This window comes from Podarcis erhardii (assembly GCF_964252035.2).
Source record: "Podarcis erhardii genome assembly, chromosome: 5".
NCBI lineage: Eukaryota > Metazoa > Chordata > Lepidosauria > Squamata > Lacertidae > Podarcis > Podarcis erhardii.
In genome coordinates, this window is record NC_138509.1 from 88,224,717 (window position 1) to 88,244,817 (window position 20,101).

Below are 20,101 nucleotides of genomic sequence, written 5' to 3' on the forward strand. Positions count from 1 at the left end.
TTTCTTCTAGTTCCAATGTTCTGGTGGTGAGTGCTCTTGCTTATGTAGCTAAAATGGCAACACCCAAGCATGAGAGAGGAGGTAGAAATAGGCTTGGGAATAACCTGAAGGGTGAACATTCAGTAGGTTTAGGGGGAGGATTTCTCAATGAGAAGGGAGCCTGCTCAGTGGTCATGAAATGCTAACTGATTGTTGAGAGGAGGGGACATAAAAGCAAGTTGGAAGGAATATGGAATGAAGTACGGGAGTGGACTTGGCTGGCTGGCTAGAGTAGTGAGCAGGAGTACTCCAAACTTCAAGATTCTGTTGCAGGTTCGACTTACTGTTGTTATTCTTGTGGGCAGCAAATGTAGCAGGCGTATTTGGTTCATTTAGCTCAGTCACCGTTACGACACGAATCCACTATGCATTTAGCATCAAAGGCTGCGTGAAACTTTTATCTGCAGAAGACACTGCACCACTGAATACCACTTGCTGGAAGTCAATAGTGGGGAAAGTATATTGACTTCATGACCTGCAAGTGGGCTTCATGGTGACACCTGGTAGGCAACTGTCAGAAGAATGAAGTTCAGCTCTTGATCTGATATATCTCCTCTTACATTATACATGCAGGAGTGTCTCCACCCCTACCATACAGCCCAGACACTGAGCTCTAGCTCCAAGGGTCTTCTGGTTGTTCCCTTATTGTGAGAAGTGAGGTTTACAGGGAACCAGGCAGAAGGCCTTTTCAGGAGTGGCACTCACCCTGTGGAACAGCCTCCTATCAGATGTCAAGGAGATAAGTAACTATACAACCTTTAAAAGACATCTGAAGGCAGCCCTGTATAAGAAAGTTTTTCATGTTTCATGTTTTATTATGTTTTTGTATATGCTGGAAGCCGCCTAGAGTGGCTGGGGCAAACCAGTCAGCTGAGTGGGGTACAAATAAATAAATAAAAAATATTATATTTTATCTGACCATGTAACAGATGGTATGGCATTACTAAGAGCTGAGTCCTTTCCCCAATGTTTTGCTGATCAAAAGCCAACTTCATAATATGTTTTTTTAAAATAAATAAATAAATAAATGCTGACACTACAGTGGTACCTGGGGTTACAGACGCTTCAGGTTACGGGCTCCGCTAACCCAGAAATAGTACCTTGGGTTAAGAACTTTGCTTCAGGATGAGAACAGAAATTGTGTGGCGGTGGCACAGCAGCAGCGGGAGGCCCCATTAGCTAAAGTGGTACCTCAGGTTAAGAACAGCTTCAGGTTAAGAACAGACCTCCAGAACGAATTACGTTCTTAACCCAAGGTACCACTGTATATGAAATATTTGTGGGGCAGGGGGAGAGAACATAAGGAGAGTCCTGCCAGATCTGGTCAAAAGCCTGCCTATGTCCACATCATGTTCTCATAGTCTCAGGCAGGATGCCCATGTGAAACCTGCAACCAGGACCTCACTGTAATGATTTTCTCTCTTGTGATTGGTGTTTTTTTTTTTTTTTTTCTTTTCAAAGCTGGAGCCATTTTCAGTAATATTGAACATGTCCACTTTTTTCTCTCTCCTAGGGATCCAAACCAGCCTGTCCCACAAGATACTAAGTTCATTCACACAAAACCCAATCGCTTTGAGGAAGTAGCATGGACCAGATACTCTCAGAAAGACCAGCTTTACCTTCACATTGGATTAAAGCCGCGAGTGAAAGAACATTACAGGGCCAACAAGGTGAACCTGTGGTTGGAACTGGTACCTCACCTGCACAATCTTAATGACATTTCACAGTATACCTCTACGACGACTAAAGTGCCATCAACTGATATTACTTTCAGACCAACCCGGAAAAATCTGGTACCCGTAACTTCAGCCTTTCCTACAGCCAAGCAAGATGATCCCAAACAACCGCCAAGCCTAATTTCAGGAGATCAAAGAGACTACTCCACGGAGTTGAGTGTAACTATTGCTGTTGGAGCATCTTTGCTGTTCCTGAACATTTTAGCCTTTGCAGCTCTATATTACAAAAAGGACAAGAGGAGGCACGACGTCCACCGGAGATGCAGCCCGCAGCGTACAACTACCAATGATCTTACACACGCACAAGAAGAGGAAATAATGTCCCTCCAGATGAAGCACACTGACTTGGGTCATGAATGTGAATCCATCCATCCACATGAGGTGGTTCTCAGGACCGCCTGCCCCCCAGACTACACACTAGCTATGAGGCGGTCACCTGATGATATTCCTTTAATGACCCCCAACACCATTACAATGATACCCAACACTATACCTGGGATTCAACCCTTACACACATTTAATACATTTACCGGTGGACAGAATAACACACTGCCCCATCCTCACCCACACCCGCACCCCCATTCACATTCAACAACTAGGGTATAGCCAGACAAGGTGAAACAAACTTTTTTTGTTTTGGTGGATTACAGTGGGTTATAATTACAGAAGACTTCACTTGGCTTTCAACCTACAAGACTCTTACTATTTAAATATGGAGAAATATGATGTGAATATACATATCAAGAACTTTGGGGATTTGGGGGGGGGGAGGGAAATGAACTGTACATATATACAAATGAACTTTTAACAAAAAGAGAAAAAAAAGAAATTATAACTTTTTTGCAATTGCTTGAAGCAGTTGTCCTGAATGATACTTTTTTCATTCACATTCAAGTATTAATTTTTTGAGGATTTAAGTTACATAACGGAATTAGGCATGTGCAACACAAAAGTGGGAAAGAAACTATGACTGAAATTTAAAAAGTTCTATGAATATGCACAATGGGACACGTTAATGGAATGTCAGATAATTTTCACCAGTTTTTATTTGGAACTGTTTTCTTGTGTAGACCATATTTACATATTTGGATAAGTATACAAAGCACTAGTGCTGTTAAAAGGCCTTAGAAAGGGGCTTATATGCTGAGATCTGCCAGTTTAAAAAAAAAAAAGGAAAAGGGAGAAAAAAGGAAATGAGCTTTTATAGTCTGGCAGGTTATCACATAAGTGCTGTCAGTATAAACATTGCGGGAATAAAGGAAACCGGATATTTTAGCACGATGTGCATGATAATTTATTATGCTTGGTGGCTGTGCTGCTGATTAAGCCGTAATTAAAAAATTCTTCTTGTCCCATTGGAGTTCTCAACAGAAGCTTCTTTCCTCAATTGGCGCAACCTAAAGGAGGTTTGTTTTCAAGGGGGGGAAAACCATAATTGACAACCCCGAAATTCCCAGTGGCTTCCCAGTAATGGAAGGCATTACAGAAGGTCTTAGAAGTGCTTGGTGGTACGGTTGGTGAATAGCAGAGAACAAACCCGGATAGGAATCCCAAAAGAACATGAAAGGCAACTCTGTATGTTTCTAAATGCTCTCTTTTCTTTCCACCCAGTTAATTTATAGCGATAACAATGTGACTAGGGCATCCTTTGATGAAGCACTTAACATCTTGTTGAAGGTTCATTACAACCTCTTGCGTTTATACCAGTAAAATAAAATTAAAAAAAAAAAATTTCCAAAGATTTATTTGCAAGGAATATTTTGCATTGTGTAAAGATGCCCTCATCCCCTCCCTGCCCAAATCACAACTATTACAGCTCTCAGTAATTCTGTTGACTTTGTTATATTGCACTGAGGAAGTTCGTTCCTAGGATTTCCGAGGTATTCCTTTTTTCCTCTGCATTTTCTCTTCAGCATTCCTGTAAAGCTCGCTCAAAATCAAAGGGGATCTCTCTGCAGAGGCTATGGGAGGATTGAAGTCACCATCTGGAAAATGTTTTACTTCTGCATCTTACTTAATATTGTCCTGTTTTGAAAGGAATGGTCTAAAATGAGAGGAAGGTCTTTGTATCCCTTCCCCCCTGTTACTTATGGATTTTAGAGAAATGGTATGTCACGGTCATTTAAAAACAAAACAAAAAAACAAAATGTTTGTATGTGTAATCAGATGTACATTTATATTTAAAAAAGAGAAAAAAAATTGAGATGGACTAAAGAGCACATCCCTGAGGAATACTTTCTCTCTTTTCCTGTATTATATTTCTATTAGAGTAAAGTTACGTGATTTTTTTTTATTTTGCATTTTTTCAAATTACTAGCAATTTTGATAGTTTGTAAGATAACGCGCAGAACTTTCTCTGACAAACTAACTGCAGTAACAGAAATGTTTCTTTTCAGTTACTCTTTTTCAAGATTGAAAGCTTATTACACACACAGCAAATTGTATACTACTTGATGGGGGGAAATAAAATCTTTGTACTTCTGGGCCATTCATGTTGGCCGCTGAGTGAAAAAATAAAGCTAATCTGGATAATGGATATTATAATTATTCCAATGCTAAGAGACCTGATATTTGCTCATTAAAGAGCTCAAATGTTTATTGCTGTTTTGTCATTTTTTTAATGAAGTAATGGTAACTGTCTCAGAATAAAGAGTTATTTCTTGAGATCAGTCTGGCTTTTGAAGACTTTGGTACGCCTTCTACAGCTAAAAATAATATAATAAACAAATAACAACCATCACTTTGGGGTTGCGACTCCACCATTGAATTCCTTATGAAAGTGTAAGTCACAAGCTGTAACCAATTACATTCTTGCCTGGAAGTAACTAAGCACCACTAAACACACTGGGACTTACTTCTGAGTAAACATATATAAGACTGGGCTGTGTGTTTTCCAACCAACATTTGCAAGGCAGCAAAAAGTTGGTTGCTGGAAACGACAACTTCAGGTTTTATTTTTAAACACACATTTCAAATAATATTTGACAATTAGAAGAAAAGGTTATACAGCAAATAAACGCTTAGAAATTCAGCTCTTAGCACATCAAATACGAGTTTAAATACGAAAGTGGAAAATAGACCCTTTTTTAAATTTTCAAGTGCTTCCTTTAGTTCTCCTTTCCTTTCCTTTCCTTTTAAAAAGCACACAATACAGATAGATTAATGGCCCCGGTTATTAAAATTCCCTCGTAGAAGATGACACAGGGAAAGTCTTCAAAATTCAGGATGGTCTATGTGCAATTTCTGCCTGACGTGGTTGTGACTGTGACCTGCCAAATGTAAACCAATAAAAAGAATTGTTTGCCATCGGATAACTATTGTTTAATCAGAAGATTGTATTTTGCTATGTGAGTAATGGAAACAAACCCGGGGGGAGGGGAGATGACCACAAGAAATATATAAATGAATTGTTGTAAACCAAGATTACACATTGAAGAACAAAAAACCCAACAACAACCCCAAACCCATAGAAAACCAGGTTGATGTGTTTTTTTTAACAATAAGAAGACAAAATAATTTTCTGTCCTAGATTCCTGGTGGTCATATATCTCACTTTAGCTCTATCTTCCTCATTCATATTCCCTCTCTCTCTGTTCTTGTTTATGTTTATTAGTTAAAAATAAATGATACCCCCCTCTATACGCCATCCTCTACTTTGGGCAGCCAATGATTTTATTATAATTGTGAATTATGAAGGGACTAATGCAAATGTAAAGTTTATTTTTTACTTGCTCACAAAAGCACAGGATGAAGATCCTGGCCGTGATCCTGCGCAATTGGAAATGGAACATATGTATATATGTGGCTGCACAAATTCACAGTCATGGGTGTTGTAACCCTTGACATTCCTCATTTTCAGCTCTGTGTTGGGGCATATCCAGTGTGTGCCCCGTCTCAAGCTCCCTGTAAATTCCTGTGCACATATGAAAGTATTGGGTGTATGGGCGCCTGCATTTGTTTTCATGAAGGGGGAGCAGATTCCTTTGGAGATTTTCTTCCTCCATAACACCAAATGGGAAAACCTTTGCAAGTGGAAGAGCTGCGTCAGGGCTGGGGAATCTGTGGCCCACCAGGTGTTCCTGAACTACAACGCCCATCATCCTTGAGCACTGGACACAGGCTCCCCAGCCCTGAGCACCCTATACAAGGCCCCAAGACTTGTAAGAAACCACTGGATGATGATGATGCATGCCTTCAGTAGGGCAGGGAAGGGGATACTGGCCCTCCAGATGTTGTTGGACTGCAACTCTCTTCATTCATGGATCATGCTGGCTGAGGCTGATGGGGGTTTGTTTACAACAACATCTGGTGGATCACAGGTTCTCCATCTCATATAGGAGAGGGATCAAGAAGCTCTTGGGCGACCATGGAGAGCACCATCCAGCTTGCAACTCTATAATTGCAGAGCAGAAGTTAGGATGAAAGTGGAGGAATGTCCCCACACATCATCCAGTTTTGAAAGGCCGTGATAGTGTTGCTCTAGTTGAAGACATCTGGGATGCATTGTCATTGTTCATGAAATTTTTCAGTTGCTTAATCTTGCCCATGGCAACCCAGAGAGACTTACAAACAAATAAACAAACAGACAGTGAACCCCACATAGATACATGAAAACCAAGAGGAATGAGAAATATATCAAAAACATCCCAGCCACTACTAAAAGGCCAAAGGGAGACCAAAGGCCTCGTTATAGAGGAAAGTTTTCGCCTGGTGCCTAAAGATATGCAGGCCCCAGGCAAGCCTCTCTGGGGAGAGCATTCCACAAACAGGGAGCCACAGAGTTAAAAATGGCAATAAATTTTGGAGCTCTTTCCTGAAGTTTATTCCCACCGGAATGTATAAATGTTTTTTTTGGGGGGGTCCCCCCTCCACACCTTTCAAAATAGACCTTTGGTGGGGGGAATGAGTGAGATATTTTATTTCTTGTGTCTTTCTATCAATATGTTATCCAATGTATTCAAAGAGGATTCAGCGTTCGGAATTCATGCGAAGCGACTGCTTGTCTTCACTGCCTTTGCATATTTGTCAATGTATGTGTAAGTACAATGAAGTATTCTTTTTTATCCTTTATTTTAGAAAAGTATCTTGGACAAGAATCTTGGAATCATTGGAATCGTTTCCTGCCAAATCGTTTTCTATAGTATCTTGAAAGTATTATCCATGCACAAAATAAACGACCTTGGCATTTGGTTAGCAAATAGAACCTTTGCTGCCCAGGGTTCCTCCCTTGTCCCCCGCTAGCCCTTGGATAAGAGGTTCTGCAGGTTTTATGCATTATTTCACATTAAAGCATGGAATAGCTGCCTCTTTCTCTCATGCAGATTGTTTTATCATTGTGACAGAGTTGTACGTACAGGCTAGCACCTGTGATGTTACCACCAGGCACAGAGAAAGATTGTTGTTTCCCCAAAGGTTCAGGATGAAGATGTACATGTGTTTATGTACCTTTGAACTTACTTTTTTAAGTCAGGCAGTCCAACTGTTTCTCAAGGGGAGAACAAGGCTGCAGGCCACCTGAGGCACTGATCCATTGTGCTCCAGCAGTCCCCACCGGCTGAGGATGCTCGCTGCATTTTGGTATCTGTCTCTTTTTTGCTGTAGAGGAGAGAAGAGGAGCACTTAAAAACAAAACAAAACCACAACAACATTTTGTTAGCATATGCACCTATATATCAGACACTGCACTAGTTTCTTTTTTCATACTTGCATCTTACAGCTACCTATCTAATTAGTAAATGTTGCTGAATGGTTTGGAGTCACTTATATTCTATGTAACTAGAATAGACCTATTTTAGGATTAAACTTCCTCAAGGTTTTTTTCCCCAGGTTAAAACTCCACATGTATGGCCTTTGGAAGTGAGAGACAAGTAGTGGGACAGAAAGAGAGAGGGGGGGCAGAGGGACAGAGATGGCCCACCCACTTTTCTCTCTGGGTTCACCAAACTCTGCCCACTGCTGGTATGTCAGCCTGACAGATAACCATTAAGTGAATGTGACCCTCAACAGGAAAAATAATGTTCTGTCTTCAGCCCTAGGTGATCTATCATGAGATAAATGCATGCATTAAAGAGGTGATAGTGAGCTACAACAGTTTCATAAGTCAGTGCAGGATAGATTATTGCAAACTCAACAGCTATAGTGGGTAGCAGATGGAGAAGACTTGTCATCACAGTAGGGCATGCACAGGCTGTGATCTTCAGTAAAGTAATAGGCAATGTGAATATCATGATAGATATAGATAGATAGATGATGATAGATAGATGATAGATAGATAGATAGATAGATAGATAGATAGATAGATAGATGATAGATAGATGATAGATAGATAGATAGATAGATAGATAGATAGATAGATAGACAGACAGACAGATAGACAGATAGATATAGATGGTGATAAATGATAGATAGATAGATGATAGATGATAGATAGATAGATGATAGATAGATATAGACAGATGATAGATAGATGATAGATAGATAGATGATAGAGATAGAGAGTCAATAGATAGATATAGATAGTCTTAACTCCTAATACTGGAACCCAAAGCTGATTGTAAGGAGAGTCAGGCCAAGCCCTTCTTCACAGAGTGCATGATTGGACTATGAAATTTCCTACCATGAGATGTGATGATGGCCACCATATAAAATGGCAGTGAAAGATGATTAGACAAATCAATGGAAGAGAAGGCTGTTGTGTCGTGTGAACTATGTGTTGCCTCCACAGCCAGAGATGCCAGTTGCTGGGGAACAATGTTCTACATAGGCAGCTGGTTGCCCATGGTGAGAAACAGGATGCCAGACTATGCAAGAATATGGTCTGATCCAGTGGGACTTTTCTTATGTTAAGCAGAAGTAGTGCTTAAGCAGGGGTCCACACCTCAAGGTCTGGATGTGATGAGTCACTGAGCAACTCTTGCCATCTGGTTCCTTACAAACAAGCAGGTAGCAAGTAGTGCTGGAAGAAAGGAGGGTTAAGGGTGTATTGAAGAAGGTGGGTCCCACTGGCTTCAAAACCTGGGACTGAGATGTAAGCAAGGGTGCCGTTATCTTAATCTGTGAAAGTTTGTTAGATAGGCAAACCGGTATTCAGCTTCCTGGCATTCAGGGCTTTTTTTTTTCAGCCGGAACTCACGGAATTCAGTTCTGACACCTCTCAGGTGGGCACCATTGACATTATAAGAGAACAAGGGGAGGCGTTCATAGTGAGTTCTGGCACCTCTTTTTCTAGAAAAATAGCACTGCTGGCATTTTTCATTTGAATCGCACCACCTGTGAACCTGGTTTCACACTGCAGATGAGGGATGTTGCTTTGCTGGGGGGAGGGAGGAACCCACACAATATGCCTGGCATTCACCCCCAAACTTGGACGTGATTGCAAAACTGCCCTGCTATGTTCAAGAGAAAAGCACATATGCACCCACACACGACTTATTTTTAGCTGATCACCTGGCTAAACGTTTAAGCTGGTTTTAAATAAAGAAGCCACTTGATTGCCTACTGAGAGATCGGCTGCTCTCAGAACAGCTTCAATACTGTGCATACCTCTTAAGAACACAGTTTCCAGATGAGTCAGGCCAACGGCCCACCCAGTCTATCATCCTGCTTCTTTCAATGGGCAATCAGATCTCTTCAAAGGCCAGATCTCTCTAGGAAATCCACAAGACGTAGATGAAGTCAAGAGACCTTCCATGCTGCTGTTCCCCCTGCCAACCTGATAGTCAGTGATACATTGCCCATTTTGCTGTATAGCAGGGACTGAGAGCCTGTCACCCTCCAATGTTATTGGACTCCAACGCCCATCATCCTTGACCATTGGACTTTCTGGCTGGGGTTGATAGGAGCTAGAGTTCAACAATATCTGAAGTGCCACTGGCTCCCCATTTCTGCTGAGTTGTATTTGGCCTTGGAGCCAAAATAAAGGCATGCAGTGTTTTCTTGGAGATCTTGGTTAGTGTTAGAGTTACCAGCTCATTTTGCAGAAAAAGAAGAAGTTATAATTGGAGCACATGCGGAGGGTTCTGCTCCTGTAAACCTTGCAGCAAATTGTATAGCGCAATTTCTCTTGGGTATGGGAGGCTCTTGTAAGCAACCATTGTGCATAAATGTTGAATACATTCCTTAAATGTATTCAGAAATGGAACCACTGCAACTAGAACTGCAGGTGGCTTTTCTCATTGAGCATTGTTACATTATTCAGCATTCAATAAGTGGGTGTTTGCCACCTCATGGGTTAAATATATCCCTGAAATTAAAGTACAACAGCTGTAATTAGATCACAACAAGACATTCTTAATGTTCTGCTTGTCATTTTACCAGATATGTTCTGAAAAGGCCTCAAAGAAGAGGGTTGTGGGGGTTTTTGGTAAGCTGTCAAACGTGACGTCAGTTTACTCTTTGATGTTTTGCAAACTGTTTTCCCCTGTGATATTGGTTCATTGTATTAGTCCCTTCCACTTCTCTAATAATGAATTGTTATAGACAGCTGCTATATAATGTAAGCAAACATTAGATAATTTGATGATCATTGTCTGGGGAAGAGGGAATACGCCAAAACAAATTTTTAAAGAATGGACATTCCTCAGATGAGTGTTTTGTGAGGTTTATTTTGTTTTTAATTTCATTCTGTGAAGAAAATTGTCAAGATTTCTGCTGCAGCTGTGGATGAGAATTATATTCCTCCTTTCACTCAAAATGAAAATGTATCATTTAGCCCTTTTTCTGAGGTCTCCAAAGAAAAGTTCCTTCTTTGAAACACGCATCGTTGAAACAGATTTATTTTCTGATTGGATTTAATTCTGGTACAACGCTGTTCTTGAACGGAGGCCAACCATCGGCTACGTTTGATAAATTGTTCAGTTGAAGTATCAAGAAGAATCAGTGGATAAACCACAAGCGGTGCACGGCAAGCCTTTTGTCTTGGGTTTCATTAATGCTATTGTGTAATTGATTTCTTATTTGCAGATTTGAGAGAGAGAAATCGTTTGAGAGATGTGGTAAGAATGGAATGGCATATGCAAAGCTAAGCATGGACAAAAGCTGTTGCATGAAAAAGCCTTGGATTGGCGGTAGATGCCTTATTTCTATATTATAGGATAATGGTGATGATGATTTATTAGTCACATTTTTGTATCAAGGTGTCTCAAAGAGCCTTACAAAACAACAAATATTGACATAGCAAAGATTTTAAAATCATATAAAAGGGGGAAAATAAACAGAAACTAGGGGAGCAATCATAAAAATGAGAAGCCACTGTAAAATATGGGAAGTCAGTTTAAAAATACACCAGATCAAAACTCCATTCAGGAGCAGGGCTACTGTTGCCTGAGCCAGCCAAAGTCTGGCAGAGGGAAAACAAGTCTTTGAAACAGAGCTTGAATTACGCCACCCTTTTTCGCTGGCTTGACAGGTCATGTGATGGAGCTGAATGGACTTAAGATCTGACCTTAGTCCCCACCCCCACCCCACCCCAGTCCTGCCTCCCCCAAGCCCCGCAAAATTATTTATGTATTTATTAATTATATACCACCCTTTATCCAAAGATCCCAGGGCAGTGTGTAGAACATGAAGAACATAATTTGCATAGCATAAAAACAAAAACATAATACAGCATAAAAAAAAATCATAATAACAACCCCCCCGCCCACACACACACATTTAACAGGCCATAGATTATTTAATGGCCTGGGTAAAGTGGAAGGTTTTTGCCTGGTGCCTAAAAGACATGTAATGATGGCACCAGGTGAGCCTCCCTGGGGAGAACATTTCACAAACGGAACCGCTAGAGAAAAAGATCCGTTCTTGTATTGTCATCCTCCGAACTTCTCAGGGAGTAAAGATGTAGAGAAGGGTCTCTGATGAGAAGCAAAAGGGACAAAATGCCCCTTTTGACTTGAGATCCACTGGTCTCAGCTTCAGCCAGCTGCATCCTGGCTGAGGTGGGATGAGGGAGTTATGCCAACATTGTCCAGCTCAGGCGGGAACTTCCTGGCTCAGCTGGAGAGCCACTGGATCCTAATTTCCTTCATGCCGATGGATCTAGCCTTAGGATTGTGCCCTTCCAAAACTCTTCCAAAATACATTCAAAGGGACCAGGTCCTACCTACCCTCAATTATAGGATATGCACAAGAAGGCCACTGACATAATTTAATACCCTCACAATTCAAAACTTAAGCCCTGAGGAAATGAAAATGTTTTTACCCTGTACCTTAAAACAGACAACAATTGCACCAGGCAATCTTCCTTGGGGAAGGCATCTCTCAAATGGGGATCTTAGCTGATGAACTAAGTGTCTGGTCGGTTCAGAGAGAGGCCCAATCCTTAAGATCCTGAGGTTTTATAGGTCAAAGCCAGCACTTTGAAGTGCACCTGGAAACTAACTTGTAGCCAGCAAAGTCGAGCCAGGATTGGTGTTGCATGCAGAATCATCTTTCCCTGGTCAGCAGTCTGTCTGCTTAGTCCTGCACCAGCAGCAGTTTCTGAACAGTCTTCAGGGAAACTCAAATGTAATGCTTTGCAGTAATCTAACAAGAATGTGGACAAGAGAAATTAGGCAATCTCTGTCCAGATCCAGATGTGAAATTCAAGATCTTTTGAAACATTTCTGAGCAGTCAGGGCAGTTTATTAGAACATTTTCCCATCAAATTTAAGCAACGTTTAATTTAATAGTTAAATTAAAAATTAACTTTTTAAAAACAACAACAACCATGCATGTTACAAACTGGAATTTGATGGCCACTTTTTACCTCAGAACCCTAGTGCAGAATCTTGGAACGAAGATTTGATCTCAAAATCTGAAATTCAAATGTTTTGATGGGATAAATGAATGGATGAAGTTGACATAAAATGTACCAAAATCAATGGCAAGTCATCTATCCGAAACTGTCAAATACCGTCAGCTATTATATACCATCTGTCTGCTATGATATTGACCGTTGCATTTTAGACACTGTCAGAAATACTGACCTCTATTTCCAGATACTGTGAAATGTTGATTGATTCTGCATAACCTTTGAATGTTAAAGGCTACTACTGGATATTAAATATCCCCCATGTATTTGCTGAATGCTCTTGTGCAGGCCGGAAATAATGGAAAAATAGCCACCGTTTAAATTTAGAGAGGAAAATTCTGAGTTGCACTTTTCGAGCAAGTTTGACTCGGCTGTTTAAATTTTGTGCAGAGATGATGCAGTCAGCAGAATGTAGTCAGTGGAAAGTAGATTTTAAAAGATTTCAAACCTGTGGCCCTCCAGATGTTATTGGATGAAGTGAAATGACCAAAGTTGTTGATCTTCTTTTTTGGATTGAAGTTGTTGAGTTTCTTTTAGGATTGAGGTTGCTGTGGGGTTTTTTATGATTTTACCCCAGGAAATAAAATAAACTGCCACAGGGGCCAGATTAAACCGACCGGTGCGCCGGATTAGGCCCCCGAAACGGACTTTGGACATGCCTGCTGGGGTCATGAACATAGCTTTCAATGTTTTCCTTTTTTTAAGGGAAATTCCCTTATTCCGAATAGGATTCCTCACAAGAAAAGGGAAATGTTGACAGCTATGGTCATGAACAATGGCTAGGACAGAAGGTCTGGCGGTTAAGCAAATCACTCTCTTATCCACATCATCAGCTCAAACGAAAGAAGCCCAAATGAGCTGTTAAAGCTAACCATCAAAGTGGCCTGGATGAATCCCATAATATTTGCAACAGCACAGCAGAGTGGGCCTTTCTCTGAGTGCAGCCTTGCCCTCAAAAACCACAAACCCCTAATTGAAGACTTCAGGGACCTCAAAGCTTATAGCGATCATTTTCCTCATAGTGACTGGGTGCTTAGTTTCTATTATAACATTTCAGAGTCTATTTTCTCTCATCAAGGTTGCTTCAGGCAACACACAGGTGGTAGGTACTCCTTTTCCCTGCTCCCACTGGAACAGTTTAGCTTCTTTTCAAGTCCATAACAGCTCATTCCCTAAGTGCTGTTCATCTCAAGTTACATGCTCTGGCTGTCATACTAGTGGTTGGAATTGAATTTCAGGCAGGTCCCACACAGCTTCCTCGGGCAGCTGTGCCTGTTGGGGCCCAATGGGCCCCTGTCTGATCTTTATGTTTCTCCCATTTCAGACCGCCATATTAATTCCCACAATTTCATTTCCTCAGGGCTTAAGTTTTGAATTGTGAGGGTATTAAATTATGTCAGTGGCCTTCTTGTGCATATCCTATAATTGAGGGTAGGTAGGACCTGGTTCTTTTGAATGTATTTTGGAAGAGTTTTGGAAGGGCACAATTCTAAGGCTAGATCCATCGGCATGAAGTAAATTAGGATCCAGTGGCTCTCCAGCTGAGCCAGGAGGTTCCCGCCTGAGCTGGACAATGTTTTTTTTTTTTATAATAATATTTATTAAGAGTTTCCAATTATAACAATATAAAAAAACAAAACATCCAAATTTAAGATCTTATTTTCCGTAACATCTTTCCAGGACTTCCCCTCCCCTCCCCCTCTTATATTCCAATTCTTACAAATAAATTCAGCAATTTATTATCCCAAATTTTAACCTTATTATCATTAACCCAATTTAAAAATATTTTCCCATCTCCTAAGATCGACCTATTCCCTTCCGCGCGTTCCCCCCTTTAATATACATAATAGATTAAAATATAATAAAATAAAATATGATTTTACACCCTTTGGATTCCAAATTTCCCTCCCCCTTTTCCTGGTTGCGTTCCCCATATTAATCAACATCTGATGTCTTCCTGGAGCTCCCACATTTATTTAAACCATAGTCCTTTACCAGTCTTCTTTAATTTTAAATGTCCAATCTTGGAAGGAGTCTATCTCAAAAAGGCCCATTTTTTCCATCCAGATTTTTATATACTTGGGAGTAAAAACTCCAATTTTATTTCTTAAACCTTTCAAATCTGGATGTCCCAAATGTTCCCACTTCCAACTTTGTCCAATTCTTATTATTCTTGTTGTTCTTGTTAATCTCTCTCCTCTTTCTTTTCCTGTTTTCCTGCACAAATGTTCTAATTCCAAAAGCTTCTAAATTCCACTGCAGAGGCTCTGTTATTCAGGAACGAAACATGATGCCAAGTCCCTTCCATTTTTCAATAGATAAGTCTATTGTCTACTTTAGTGTGTAAACCTCTGTAGCCAAAATAGTGTTCCATTTCTGCAGTTTCCCAGGAGATAAAAAGTTCTGTCAAATTCGATGCCAACAACTTGTAATATCCCTCGGCTCCTCTAGGTGGATTGTAGTAACTCAGTTCCCTTCCAGATCACGTCCACCAGTCAAAGTAACTTATTATTCCTTGTTTTAAACATTTTGTATCCAATTTGTAACAAATATAACCGGCAAAGTCCTCGTAACAAAGTTCTCATTTTTGTTCTTCTGCTTTGACAGCTCTTTGACAGCTGTCAAAACCTCTCCTTGTCTTCTCCCGGCGCTCTAACTAAAACGCTCCCAGGTTCCGGGGGGGGGGGGGTTTGCTTTTTGATTAAATTCCACTTTTCTCCTCCAGCTCAATCTTATAGTTTTCCATCGCGAAATTTCATAACTTTATCAAAATAGGGTTGCGCTCAATCTTAGATGTTAAGTCCTTTACTTTAGCTCCTCTACAACAGGGGGGGGGGCTGACTTCCTTTTTACGCCTCCCCCGCTCGTTCCGAATTCTTTAAAAATTTCTCGCCTTTTTTAATCCAAGTTCCGATTACTCACGGGTTATGCTTTTAAGTCCAAATTTCCAATAGAAGAAGTCAGCGCTCTCCGTCGAATGGCATGCGGCTTCGCTCGGCAGGGGAAGCGGAGGACTCAAAGCACCACCCCCCCCCGTCACCCGTTCCGTAGCCTTTAAAAAGGCTCCTTCGCGGGTCGGGGGGGGCTCAAAAGGTGCCAGCCGAGTCACCATGTCCATGGGTTTCAGCGCCCATGGTTTCTAAGGGTCCCCGCGTCGCCGGCGCGGTAGGACCCAGCCCCTGCCGAGCAGGCTCCCTCCGGAGCTCGGAGGGAGTCCGCCATTCGGCGATGGCGCCAACCCGGAAGTGAGCTGGACAATGTTGGCATAACTCCTTCATCCCACCTCAGCCAGGGTGCAGCTGGCTGAAGCTGAGACCAGTGGATCTCAAGTCAAAAGGGGCATTTTGCAGCTGAACTACATCAGCCATTGACCTGACTGAGCAAGCTCTTCTCATGTTCATATTTTCTCACTTTGACATGTGCTCCTACTAGACATATGTAAAACCGAAGCTAGTCAGATCTCTATAGCTTCCTTTCCCTGCTGGTGTCACCCAGAACTGATTTCCCTTGCATGAAACGATTTCTAAATCATGGTGATTCCTGTTTACATTACAGAACTGTCTGTAACTCCCAATGGAGATATCTAAACCCTTTCTCTTTCTCTCTCAAATTCCACAAGGTTAATGAATGGCCATGCATTAAAATTTTCAAGTAATATATGGGCGGCACAATGTATCATGATTGTTGGTATTTCATTTGTATCTGTGCTTTTGCTTGTTTGTTTGTTTTTACAAATAATAATAATAATAATAACAATACTATTTTAAAAAGAAAATTATCCTCATATGTTTTGCAGGACTTGTCAGACTTGCTTCCAATGCTGCTTAGGGAAAAATTGTGTGCCAACTCTGATTCTCATGGTAACTTTTCAAGAGCTGCAGCCTACAATTCATTTGTCAGCATTTGTCAAATATATGTTGTCCAGAGAAATAAGGATGTCCCAAACCTTTGGATTTCCACTCCAAGGTGACTGTAATTGGGGAGTGGGGAGGAACAGTCATGTAAGGCTATCATCAGTGAGCAATTCATACTTGGCGAAATTTTACATCTTCAGCTTAAGGTCTATGACTCATGGAAGCCTCATGAAAAAGGCGCCTGAAATGTTCCAGCCTTGCACTGTCTGTTTGCAAACTAGGCCATGAAAATCACACGGAGGAATGAGTTGTCATCGTCTTCCCCCTTCACTCCTAATATTGCGCTAAAATAGCCTCTTGGGTTTTTGCTTTTTTTTTTTTTTTTTTGGTAGATTAACAAGACTTCCCTGGGATCTATTAATGTGTCATATGGCATTATTTTCCTTCATTGTCTGATGCACCTTAACTCTCTCTTAATCATACGTCTCCACTATATTCCATTGACAGAAGCTCCAGGGCGCTTTTCCGTTTTACTGCAGCCCATATACCACTGCGATGGCCTTCCAGATATCAGCACAGCTTGGGATTCCATAAACTCTATTACCCATGATTTACTTGGTGCACTTGGAAGTTTTGTGGGCAGGAAATGGAGGAAGGTAAAGCAGAGTGGCAAAACGGTGCCATGACCATGCTCTCCACCCTCTAGAAAATCTAGAGGAGTGAGAGGGACCTGCAACAAAATGTTAATGTTCAGAGTTCCAGCCAATCATACCTACTTCCAGAATATTCCATTCCACCTTTCTCAAACATAATGTATATTATATTTAGCATTCTGTGGCCACTGAGAATGTCCAGTGGGCTTTATTTTTTTGGGAGAGGGGGGCTTTTCAGTTTCCCCCCAATATTGTTTTGCTTTTAATGTTTGATGCTGTATCGTTTTTAATATTCTGTTGGAAGCCGCCCAGAGTGGCTGGGGTAATAATAATAATAATAATAATAATAATAATAATAATAATTTCTGTCTCTGAAAACCTCCCTTGTTTCTTCACAGTAGCCCAATTTGGGTGATGCATCCATCACAGTTGTCCACTGTGAGAACAGGAGGCTGTGCTAGGTGGGCTATTGGCCTCTTATGTTCAAACCAGACCATCTGTGTTTGGGGGACCTCCTTCTCATTCTTTTGAGTGAGGCTCTGAAGTTGTGTCTCAGTCCTTTCTGGACAACACCACTGAATCAACTCAGGAAGAGCTTGGGCTGAGAACAGATGTGACGTCTCTAGTGCCATTTTGATGAAACATTCACCATACCTCCATTTCCCCTCAAGACTGAAGAGATTACAAAATTGGCATGTTGAATTCTCCTGCCCCCCCGCCTTCGTTCCCCACCCCTCCCGTCCCCAATTGATTTCTTTACGACTTAATATATCTGGCTATAGCTAAGCACTGCAACTAATTTCTCATATGTTTCTTTTCTTTCCTTTTCTGCTTTTCATTTTCACCTTCAAAAGAATATTCCCTTTGCCCGCACAATGGAGATAATTAATCAGTCAGCTGCCTATTTTGGAGAGAACAATAGCTTTTGCTAAAAATAGGCAACTTTCTGGTGAGCAGAGGAAATTGCAAAAATCTTTACATTTGCCTTTCACAGAGCTCAAGTGAGAGTGGGCAAAGCCATTTTGCAAAACTGACACCTAACTTTAAAATCCTCATTTGAACTGATGCAGGGGGTAGAGGTTGGCCGAAAATTGCTTCTTCTGATGGAACATTATTTATTTCATCACACATGTGATCTTCAATTTTGCTTCTGAGTTGATTAAATTGTGATTTCTCTCCCTTTCTTTCACCCACCGAGTACAATCCCCACAGCATAGGCAGCTGTATAAAGCCAGTAATTATTTTTTCTTATAACCATTGTCATGAAAGGTTTAGTCAAGAAACTAAGAAAGAACTTTATTGTCTCTTGGAAACAGGGACGGGTAATTCTGACAATTTCAGTTTCTCTCAGTTTCTCATTTTTTCCAATCTCATGTTCAGTTGCCTGTATTTCCATATCTTCTTCTTCTTCTCCTCCTCCTCCTCCCTTAAAAAAAGTTCTCCTGAAAATTAATCAGCCTTTTGGTGTGAATTTCTCCTATTATGTGCAAATGTTTGACAGTTAATCCCTCTTCTAAGAGAACTCTGGGAATTGTAGCTTTGTGAGGGAAATATGGTGGTCTCTTAACAACATTCAGTACCCGCAATGAACTACAGTTCCCAGAATTCTTTGGGGGCAAACCATGACTGCTTAAAGTGGTATAATAGTGCTTTAATTGTATAGTGCAGATGGGGCCAGACTGAGAAGACCTGAGTTCACATCTCCTATATGGCCTGATTGCAATATTACCCAGCTTGGCTGAACTATCTATATCTATATCTATATCTATATCTATATCTATATCTACATCTACATCTACATCTACATCTACATCTACATCTACATCTACATCTACATCTACATCTGTGTGTGTGTGTGTGTGTGTAACTGAGAGCATAAAGTGCAACTTGTAAAACACAAAGGATCTTCAGACAGCTGAAACACAACCTTTAGCTTTACACTAGAAATGCAAACCATCTTAGAAAGAATTGGTGTCCCTACTAGCATGAGTTAGATACCAATAAGAACATGTTGGGTCAAACCAAAGCCCAATTAACTCCAGCATCCTATTCTGACAGTGGCCAACCAGATGCCTATGGGAAGGCAATGTGTGGGACCTGAGCAGAACAGTGCTATCTCCACTTTTGATCCCCATCATCAAAACCCATCAAAGGAAAGAAGCATCCAGCCTCTGCATGATTGCTTCCCCTCTTCTCCGACTTCTGTGCTAATCTGTCACAAACAGTAGCAAAACCTGAAAGTTTCGCCAGTGCCTCATTCCCCTGCCAGAGTAAGGAGGGTCTGTGAGTTGCCCTGGGGTTCCCACAGATTATATCAATGCTCCTGCTCTGGGGGGGGGGGGGAGGGAGTCCTGGGGAGGATGGAAAAGGAATTGGCAGCAACCCATTGCGTGTCATTCTAAGAGGTAAGACCATAACTCATGCAGAAGGTGTGAGGTTCAACCTTGAGCTTCTCCTGGTAAGAATGGGAGAGGACTCTGCCTGATAAACAGAAGAGTTGCTTTCCATTAACATAGACAATGCTAAGCATGGCTGGTACACCCATGAAAAGGTGGGGCAACTGCCTCAGGTGGCAGGATCCATGGGGGCAGCAGATCTGGCCTCCAAAGAATGCATCGCTCACTACTGTGGCCACTGGCATGGTGGCAGCAACAGCTGTGGCACACTCCTTCGAGGATGGATCTGCTGCCTCCTTGGCAGCCTCCTGGCCCAATGCCACCTCAACAATGGCCTCTTGGTGAATAGGAGGCACCTCCCACCCTTGTTTCCTGTGTAGATCTTCACTCAGCCGTTCTTTCCTAGAGGGCGGGGAGAGTGGTGCTGTTTTGTGGTTCATCTCCAGTGCAAAAACATGTCTTGGACCAGCTCTGATGCTAAGCTGGATGCACCAATGGTTTGACTCAGTATAAGGCAGCTTTCTATACACCTATGGTCTGTTTGACTCTGGTACCAAGAGCAGTGGTGAACTACCCTGCAGCAATGGGGTTGTTTGCCAGGGGCTGGGGGTTAAATTTGGTGACTACATTTGAG

The 20,101-nt window shown here is 41.4% G+C and overlaps 1 protein-coding gene across 9 annotated transcripts in view; it reads left to right on the forward strand.

Annotated features, from left to right (window-relative positions):
• NLGN1 (neuroligin 1) overlaps positions 1-4,371 on the forward strand; it is a 643,369-nt gene extending 638,998 nt beyond the window's left edge. For all 9 annotated transcript variants that reach the window (XM_081862315.1, XM_081862314.1, XM_081862318.1 and 6 more), the window contains one exon: positions 1,553-4,371. In XM_081862315.1, the coding sequence (XP_081718441.1) occupies positions 1,553-2,381 (829 nt within the window). In that variant the 3' untranslated portion in view covers positions 2,382-4,371. The remainder of the gene's footprint in view (positions 1-1,552) is intronic.
• Positions 4,372-20,101: the final 15,730 nt, after the last annotated feature.